The 10472-nt window shown below is 32.8% G+C and overlaps 1 protein-coding gene across 2 annotated transcripts; it reads left to right on the forward strand.

The window, feature by feature from the left end:
* Window positions 1-4459: 4459 nt before the first annotated feature.
* Window positions 4460-9426, forward strand: LOC126768494 (juvenile hormone esterase-like). 2 transcript variants are annotated; one of them, XM_050486643.1, is made up of 5 exons: window positions 4460-4742; window positions 4822-4846; window positions 5562-5693; window positions 6042-7342; window positions 7891-9424. In XM_050486643.1, exons 2-5 carry the CDS (start codon window positions 4844-4846, stop codon window positions 8072-8074), a joined length of 1620 nt encoding a protein of 539 aa, XP_050342600.1. In that variant the 5' UTR covers window positions 4460-4742; window positions 4822-4843; the 3' UTR covers window positions 8075-9424. The 2 variants fall into 2 exon arrangements, with proteins under 2 accessions (XP_050342600.1, XP_050342601.1); XM_050486644.1 differs by lacking the exons at window positions 4460-4742; window positions 4822-4846 and having other exon boundaries at window positions 5652-5757; window positions 7891-9426.
* The last annotated feature ends 1046 nt before the right edge of the window (window positions 9427-10472 follow it).

Genomic DNA, 10472 nt, shown 5'->3' on the forward strand with positions numbered 1-10472 from the left:
GAGTTGCTTAAGGCAGGCGGGACTCCGGTCCTGAAAGAGCTAGCAAGCCTCTTTAATTCCGTCATCCAACATGGCAAGACCCCGGAAACGTGGAGCGGGAGTGAGGTGGTACTGTTTTTCAAGAAAGGTGATATTGAGATTAACTATAATATAATTATTAGAGATTAGTATAATAATTTACTGGTGGTAGGGCTTTGTGCAAGCTCGTCTGGGTAGGTACCACCCACTCATCAGATATTCTACCGCAAAACAGCAGTACTTGTTATTGTTGTGTTGCGGTTTGAAGGGTGAGTGAGCCAGTGTAATTACAGGCACAAGGGACATAAAATCTTAGTTCCCAAGGTTGGTGGCGTATTGGTGATGTAAGTGATGGTTAACATTTCTTACAATGCCAATGTCTATGGGCGGTGGTGACCACTTACCATCAGGTGGCCCATAGGCTCGTCCGCCTTCCTATTCTATAAAAAAAAAATTATAAAAACGAAAACCTGTTGGCGTTTACTACATTTTATTTTCTCGAAATGTCGCATCGTCTATACCTCAAACGTATTTTGTTTCTAAAATCGGTCGCTGCAGCGCTGTTGAGACGAGGGAGTTGCGAAATTTTTATAGCCCACTGTATTAATCATCTTATGGTTAAAGAACTTCACCATATTCTTAATAAATTGTAAAATATGGGGAACACGAAAAAAAACAATATTGCCGGTCATTTTAAATAGAAAAAGTATAGAAATGAGATCGCGTGTCAAATGGGGCGTATAAATATTAAGTACAAGGACGCGCGGAAGAAATCTAAAGAAATGTTACTTTTAGACGCGCTGTTAAAGGAATATCTCAATTCAATATCTACATAAATACATTTTTTTAGATTTAACAAATCCATACTAGTTTCTAGATAAATTCAAGCTAAGCTACTGAAATACTTTTTTTAATTATTATTACTTCCCCAATCGCTTGAGCTACTCGTTGTTCGACTTACTGTATCGAAGACCTAAATGTAGTAACGATAAATATAATCATATTTAAATTTAAATTTTATTAGATTACTGAATAATTTAGACAAATCTTTAAGTGACTTAATAATTAGAGCTCGTGGTATTAGAGCGGAATTGCAGTTTTTGTGCGAAATGCGACGTGAATAGCAATATCTATATATCTGTATGTACATATGTTTCTTTATAAACATTTTAATTTTCAAAGTAGTAAAATTTCAAAAAAGTTCAATTTTATAAAATACAGGTTACATTACATTACATTTACCTCTACCTAGCTCTAGAAAATACTATATTACAAACATTGAACGAGTTATAGATTTTAATGCGTACTCGGAGTTGAACTAAATACGGAAATGCGCGCAAAAATCGCGTTAACCTGTACCGATGTAAATATTCACTACAAAGCAACACGTGCAAACCCTTGAAAATACAAATAATACTAAACAAATAATTATAATAAACAATTATTATGACAGAATTTATTTGCACAAATGTCCGATTTTGCGGAGATATCGCACTGTCGGAGCTCTAAAAAAATTATTCCTGGTTACAATAAAATTGATAATATAGGTAATCCTTATTTACATTGAATGTTTGTGAAGTGGGTGAACCGATAAGCAAGCAGGTAGACAAAAAGAGCCATTTCTATTTATGAATTTAAGTGCGAAAATCGCCTAGATCGAAGTCAGCGCGCCATTGAACACTTGAATCATATCATAATATTCGTGACTGTAATTTTATAAATGTGTAAAATACAAAAAATAAATATATATAATCTGTATGAAAAGTAAGGAAATAGTGATTAATTTTTCGTCGCTCTTTTTTTGAATAACGCGCTAATTTTAGGGCGCGTTAATAATCAGTAACGCTGCGTTACACGCACAAACGTAACAATATTGAACGAGTTACAATATTTATTTTCAATAAATATGAAATCGCGATTATGCTAAGAATGTGATAGTGATGTTATTATTGAATTTGTTTCATTTTATCGTTTAAAGTGTTTTTTTTAAATAGATTGTATTGCTAACTTCCTCTTCATCTTTTAATATTGTACGCTATTAAAGTAAAATTTAAAGACCGACGAAATTATATTTTAAAAAAAAATGCGTTTTATCATAATATAATATTATGATTTTTATATATATTTTTGTTACAATCAGATTTGTTTATATGCAATGATAGACTTTTAGATTGATTAGCAGTACAGGAACGACGAAGGATCAAACACACATTTTAGTCTCAATTAACTCTTTATATTTTTTAAATTGTATAAAAAAAACTTCTGTAGCAATTATTCACAATATTATATTTTACCATCTAATAATAATCCGATAATACAATAAATATATGCAAAGTGAATTTTTCAACGGCGCTGGCGTGGGCCATATCAGAAACTATGAAGAGTAGCAAAAAGTACTCTTAAGTATCATTACGAACACGATTTCGTTAAAAAAATCACATTCTGTATTATAACACCATTCAATAGTGTCACTATTAATGATCAAGTTAAGGGGAATAATGACAAACTTAAAAATTGTTAAATTTTAATAAACTAATAAATATTTTAAATAAATAGGTATGATTAATATATGGTACGAGAATTTGTTCTAATTGATGCTCATTGATTTTTTTTTCAACAAAAGCCCGCCGCGAAATCATATTTACAATATTACGTTGTTTCCAATTTAAAATCAGGTAAGTGATATGAAAAACTACCACCCCATTTCACTTTTAAGCCATGTTTACAAATTGTTTTCGAGGGTAATCACGAATCGTCTTGCCCGAAAATTCGATGACTTCCAACCCGTGGAGCAGGCTGGGTTTCGAAAAGGCTTCAGTACCGTAGACCACATACACACACTAAGGCAAATAATACAGAAGACCGAGGAATATAATCAGCCTCTATGCCTAGCGTTTGTGGACTACGAAAAAGCCTTCGATACCATCGAGACCTGGGCTGTTCTGGAATCCATGCAGAGATACCTAATTGACTGTCGGTATGTCCAGGTGGTAAAGTGTTTGTACGAAGCCGCAACCATGACCGTCCAAGTACAAGATCAGAGCACAAGACCAATCCAATTGCATCGTGGGGTAAGACAGGGAGATGTAATATCACCGAAACTCTTTACCAATGCATTGGAGGACGTCTTCAAGACGCTCGATTGGAACGGACGCGGCATTAATATAAATGGCCAACACATTACACATCTGCGATTTGCCGACGACATTGTCATCATGGCGGAGACTCTGCAGGATTTGGAAGAGATGCTAAACAGCCTGAGCGATTCTTCAAGACAAGTAGGTCTCGGGATGAACATTGAAAAGACCAAAATTATGGCAAACCGTCATGTATCCCCGAGACCAGTGGTCGTAAATGGCTCTCCACTTGAAGTTGTGCAGGAATATATCTACCTGGGCCAAACTATACAACTTGGCCGGCACAACTTTGAGAAGGAGGCTAAAAGAAGAATACGTTTGGGCTGGGCGGCATTCGGGAGGTTACGTCATATTTTTGAATCGTCGATCCCACAGTCGCTTAAGACCAGGGTCTTCAATCAGTGCGTCCTACCTGTAATGACTTACGGTGCCGAAACGTGGACACTTACCGTAGGACTGGTCCACCAATTTAGGGTCGCTCAGCGAGCAATGGAACGCGCGATGCTTGGGGTTTCTCTGGCAGATAGAATCCGAAATGAGGACATTCGCCAGAGAACTAAAGTCACCGACATCGCGCTTAGAATTAGCTCGCTGAAGTGGAAGTGGGCTGGTCATGTCTCCAGGCGCATTGATGGCCGATGGAGCCGACACGTGTTGGAGTGGAGACCACGCTTAGGCAAACGTAGTGTAGGACGCCCTGTGACAAGATGGGCCGACGATTTAAAAAAGGTGGCAGGTTCGGGATGGATGCGGACTGCCCAAGATCGGGATGGTTGGCGTTCTATGGGGGAGGCTTTCGTCCAGCAGTGGACGGCAAAAGGCTGAAAAAAAAAAAAAAAAAAAAAAAGTAATATGTTAGGTAAGTTTCCTTTAGGCAGAATTTAGAAGTTCGAAATAACTCAATTCCTCCCATTTCAAATTTTATCTGTGATAAGTTGATATAAGTAATTAAAATGTAAAGGTAGGAATACCAAAAATAATTTGATTAATTTTAATAAATTTTATTACGAGATCAATTAACAACAAATAACTTTAAATTAGTTCAGTTGCTAAGAAATCGTTCCTCAAGGATCTGTGATTAAATAGACGATTTAACTTTGAGGTTAAACTAATGACTATATAATATTGTTAATTTCCAGTACATTTTAAAATTTTGTGCTAGATGACATTTTAAATAAATGAAAAAACAATCTTTTGTAACATCTTTACACTGCTTATTTTTAATGTAACATATACTTGTCATGGCCAAATTGACAACGTCAAAAACGCATTTTTTTAACTGAATATTATAACACTAAATTGAATTCAAGCAAATGTAAGTTAAGTTTCGTTAAACTTTCCTTCAATTTAAAACGTGAAATTATATGACAATTATATAAAATATTAATTATTATATGACAGGCTGTATGGTGGGATACCTTTTTATCAATAATTGTGACATTGACAACTACCTGTTTTTTCGATAATTGTATATGTAATAGTTGTCACTTGTCAAGGTAAACAATAAATTATGAATTAACATTGTAAAGTGCAATTAATAATAAATTAAAAAAGTGAACATTGATAATCCTTTTTATTTTATATTTGGTATATTATCTAAGTTTATTATAGGATGACATTTTTTTTTTTTAAATAAAATCTTTACTAAAAAAATTTTCAATTTTAGGTTTATTTCTACTTCAAGTGCAATGGTAAGTTCAATATCCTATTTTCATAACTATTTATATACCTCACTCCGTTTCATAAAATCTTAAAAATAATACTTTTATCTATTACAAGCGAAGAATCATGTAACAATATACACCATTTATTTTACTATGTAATGAAGAAGGACACATTATGCATTTTTAATCTCAGTTTTTATCTTTTTAGTACTAAAGCGTTAACATGCTTTAATATTTATTTGAATACCATAACTCCAAGATTGTTTGTTTTTGATATAATGATATTTTACAAAAAAAAAAAAGTTTATTATCTACAAATATATGAGCCAAGAGGGCCTGGTTGTTAGAACGCGTGAATCTTAACCGATGATCGTGGGTTCAAACCCGGACAAGCACCACTAAATTTTCATGTGCTTAATTTGTGTTTATAATTCATCTCGTGCTTGACGTTGAAGGAAAACATTGTGAGGAAACCTGCATGTGTCTAATTTCATTGAAATTCTGCCACATGTGTATTCCACCAAGCCGCATTGGAGCAGCGTGATGGAATAAGCCAAACCAAATAATCCAAACCTTCTCCTTAAAAAGGGAGAGGAGGCCTTAGCCCAGGAGTGGGACATTAATAGGCTGTTACTGTATATGATGATAAGGTGTAATACAAAAAAAAAAAAAAAACAATTTTCAGTACCATATAATATAATTAATTTTAATAATTTTTACTAATTGGAATTAATGCTTTAAGAATAATCCGGTAGTGACAGTAAAAGAAGGAAAATTGCAAGGTACTATTGAAAATTTGAGTGATGGAACAAAATACTACAGCTTCAAAGGAGTGCCATATGCCGAACCTCCTATTGGAAAATTAAGATTCAAGGTGACATTAATATAAGTAAAACAGACATACAAAACATAATATATGCAGATATATTGTGACACATGTGTGTATCATTATTATAATAATTTCTTGTGAAAACAAAAAAATATATTTTATTGCTTCATATGATAAGCAAATATTATGAGAATTATATGTTATGTGATACTGGTTTTACAAAATTATTTTATTTTTTTCCTATAAATGGCAATAGTTGTGCTGCTTATAAGGTTAAATTGAATAAATAATGAATTCATGGTTGAAATTATACATATTGTAAAAATAAACTTCTAAGCTTTTAAATATACTTTATTATTCTTTAATTTAAATTTAACTTTATCACATTTCTAGGCACCTAAGCCATTGATGCCATGGAATGGAATATTAAAAGCAATAGAACATGGACCTGTATGCCCCCAAATCGATCTTCTAACTCGGAATCTATTAGAAGGCAGTGAAAATTGTCTCTTTCTGAATATTTACACACAATCGCTTCGACCAGACTCAAAAATACCAGTAATGATTTTTATTCATGGTGGAGGATTTCAAGCTGGGTCTGGGAATTCCGACATGGCCGGTCCAGAGTTTTTGATTCAGCATAATGTTATTTTGGTAACTATTAATTATAGGTTAGAAGCATTAGGTTTTCTATGTCTCGATATTCCAGAAGTGCCTGGTAATGCTGGCTTAAAAGATCAGGTTGCAGCATTTAATTGGGTTAAAAATAATATTGCCCAGTTTGGCGGTGATCCTGAAAACATTACTATTTTCGGAGAGAGCGCCGGTGGTGCATCAGTGACATACCACATGATATCTCCTATGGCCAAAGGACTATTTGAAAAAGCGATAGCACAAAGTGGTACATTCTTAGCAGATTGGGCATTTCGAAACAATGCAAAAGAGAATGCTTTCAATATTGGAAATTATTTCGGAAAAAACACCAATGATCCTTATGAGTTACTGGAGTTCTTACAAAGCATTCCGAGTAATAAGTTAGCTGGGATAACATATCAAATAATGACGCATGAGGATAAGGTAAGAGGAATGCCGATCATTTTTACTCCTGTTGTTGAAAAAGATTTTTCAAATTGTGAGGCATTTCTTAACGAGAATCCTCTTGATATGTTAATGTCTGGAAAAATTCATAAGGTTCCGTTTTTAACTGGCTACACAACCGGCGAAGGTTTGGTATCAGTACCTAATGAATTGAAAAAATTAGAAGTTAAAAACAAGTTTCCATCGTATTTTTTGCCAAAACAAATAAGCATGGCGGTAACAGAGGACAAGGCTAAAGAATTAGGTGAACGAATCAAGCAATTCTATTTTGAAAACAGAGATATCACACGTGATGACGTCAAACAATTAGCAATCATCGGGGGACTTCAATTAACCATATACGACATTTATAGATTTCTTCACTTCTATATTAAAGCTTGTGAAACAGTTTACATGTATAGATTTAATTTGGTGACGGAATTGAATTTGATAAAAATAATGTTAGGATTGGAAGCTTATGACGGTGCATGTCATGCAGATGACATTTTCTACATCTTTAATAATATAAGTACTAGAGAAAAATGTGAAGAACAGAAGAAATTAAGGGACCATGTATATATGGTAACAAAATTTTGGACCGATTTCGCTAAAACCGGGTAAATTTCATTTTTCTGTAAGGGGTTAATATGAGAATGTTAGATGGAGTGCGCCATCTACATTCTAATATTGAAAGCCAATAATTCGTACATTGGATCGAAGTTATTGTACTTTTTAAACTAATTCTTCAATACAAACTACAGAGTTTTGTGACTTGTATTGAAGTCTTGAAACAATCAAATTTTACGCGTGCCGTGTTTTTATCTTGTAAGTTGAAAGCTATTACAATCGACCAGAAGTGGAAAAGCGATTGCGTTCGATCATTTGTTTTAAGAATGACTTTACTACATTCATAAATTCATATTACATACAAAATGTATGTGTTGTTTACGTTTTTTCCCGAGGAGTGCCTGCTGCTAAAATTGAGGTTACTGTAATTAGGTGCTTAATGACAACTTTAATTACAAACAATTTTTATCGAAACGTATTTGCATATTGAACTATTAATTACATTAAGATAAAGAATATTTTACCTGGAGTCAAATTACAAGAGGATATTGTGGATAGACTTGAATTACCCTTAGAATAATAATTCTTTCTTTTCCAGAAACCCGACTCCGGATAACACATGCAATTTTAAATGGAATCCATACACAAAATCAAGCAAAGAGTATTTGCGTATAGATGAGACTTTGTCCATGGGAACAAACGATGATAAAATGCACATAGACTTTTGGAACAAGCTGTTTATAGACGCCGGTCTGCCAGGTCTTAGCAGAAGTAGCTTGTAAAATATCACAAATTAATAAGCGATATACCATTTATTATGTATATTTTGTAAGAATACTGAATGTTTTTTTTTGGGGAAAAGGCTTTTTAAAGGTTTTAACTAATTCTATGGGTGTACGATTACATAATATTAAATATATTGGTGAAACTAAATAATATAAATAACTATTTGTATAGGTAATCACATACTTTTGTACGTGTTTTTTTTAAATAATAGATTAATATATAATAATAATAAATAATGGGGCCTAATAATAGGGGACTGGCAAATGGGCCTTATAGTAAATGATGAGCACCGCCCATAGACATTGGTGCCGTAAAATAGTAACCATACCTTAGATCGCCAAAGGTTTTTTTTAGGCGTTTCTCACACGGGAAAATGGGGGAAGGGGTATGTAGGTGTGTGGCTCGCCGGTATCCAAGGCGTCGAGTGCACCCCGAACGTCGGAATACCCACTAAAAATCAGCAGTAACCTTTCCGTCCTAACGAGGAGCGCCACGGGGTCGCTTGCGTATGCTACCGTTCGCCAAAGCTCCACCAACCTATTCCAACTAAAAGAGGAGTAAAGACAAATAAACATCTTTGAATTGACGCGATATCATTCGTCGAGATTTTGAATAATCTATGATATTCACTATGGATTCGTGAAAAACTGGCGTGTTCAATGGCCGCGAAATTGTAATCAGAAATTTGGAAGTTTAAATAAAGTGGTTATAACTAGTTAAGTGGGATAGAGTTGTATTATAAATAAAAGTAAATGAATTAAAAACTGTTTGTTGTGCATAATACAACAGAGCTTTTAGCAAAATGCGTAGAATATGTAAATCTTATCTTAAAGTTTGAATATGTTTACTCCTTCGATTGGAATAGGGTATAGTTTCACTAGCTCACTCGCCTAAGTATTGTGGTTTGACAGAATATGTGATGAGTTGCCCGCACGAGCTCGCACAAAGCCCTACTTTCAAATAACAAGATTGAATTTAAAACATTAACTGGATACAATGAAGCAACTGTTCACAAAAAATATATTACCTTCTGCATTTAAAAAGAATTAGAACATAAGTCCAATTATTTTTACTTATAATTGATAAGGCAAAGAAGGTAAATGACGTCAGGTTTCAATTCAAAATCTGATAAATAAATGAAAATGAATAATACTTAGATTCAAACATGAATGGCGCTTATTCCATACACTTTCAATTCTGACATTATTAAAAATACTCGTAAAATTTTAATGTGTAAAATATTTACAACAAAGTTCATAGAAATTTATTACGATAGGTTGATCATAATCTGTGATTTTGAAGTTGTTGGAATAAAATATTCCATTTGTATTTTCTATTTATACTAGATTTTTTATTGTCTGTTAAATTTTTATATAATAAATTGTGTTGTTATTTTACTTCTATGTTTTTATTGCTTTTCCTTCTCTGCTTCATACTTTAATAATGTAATTAATTAAAATAGTTATAAACTAAAAAATAAGCGTGTTTTAGGTTGAAGTCACGTAATCCTTATTAGTAATATTACTATAAATGTAAGAGTTTGTTTGACCTTTCACCCAGCAACGGGTCAGCCTAACAAAGCGACATTCTTTAGGTCTGAGTACATTCGCTACATTTTAGTGATAGTGACAAAATAACAGGTTTTCCCTATAAATTAAGTACATATTTAAATGAAAAGCAATTAAATTAGATAATGTCTAATATTAGATTAGATAATTATTATAAAGAGTTAAGCTTTAAACAATAATAATAATATTTTATTTATTTCTCCACAAAAAGTTTACAATTTTGATATTACATATAACATTTAGATATCAAATAAATAATGCGAAGAGTGGTGCTTGCAATAGATAAACTGTTCTACAAGACACCAGAGATTAAAACCATTTAAAATGTACATGTGTACATGTATTGACACAACAGAACTAGTGTCAATAAATGAGATATCTTACCATCATCACTAATTTCCAGGGGGTTCATTAAAGGCGGATAGAACAATATCGATGATAAAAAAAAAATATCAAGTATTTTTAAAGATTTGTTTGTTTCAAAAAAAATTAATTGATTAATTCTTATTAGGAATATGTCAAAACTATTAAAGGCACTAAAATGTCTATGAACTCATCTTGATATCTTTCATAAGATATCAAGATTGAGTATAAAAATATTGACAATTCCCTCAAAGCTGCATGTGAGCAAAGTCAGTAAGTTCAGTGACAATTAATACGTTAATAGTATTTAATAAATAATACTTATTTAAGTGCAATCATCACTAAAATACACTTTAAAGAGTAGAACAACAATTGATTTATCATATGTTCTGTTCATATTATTATTAGCTACTAGATATTTTTGCAAATAATTTTATTTGACTGTGTAGCTTATATTTTGAGG

Source organism: Nymphalis io, chromosome 5 (assembly GCF_905147045.1).
Source record: "Nymphalis io chromosome 5, ilAglIoxx1.1, whole genome shotgun sequence".
NCBI lineage: Eukaryota > Metazoa > Arthropoda > Insecta > Lepidoptera > Nymphalidae > Nymphalis > Nymphalis io.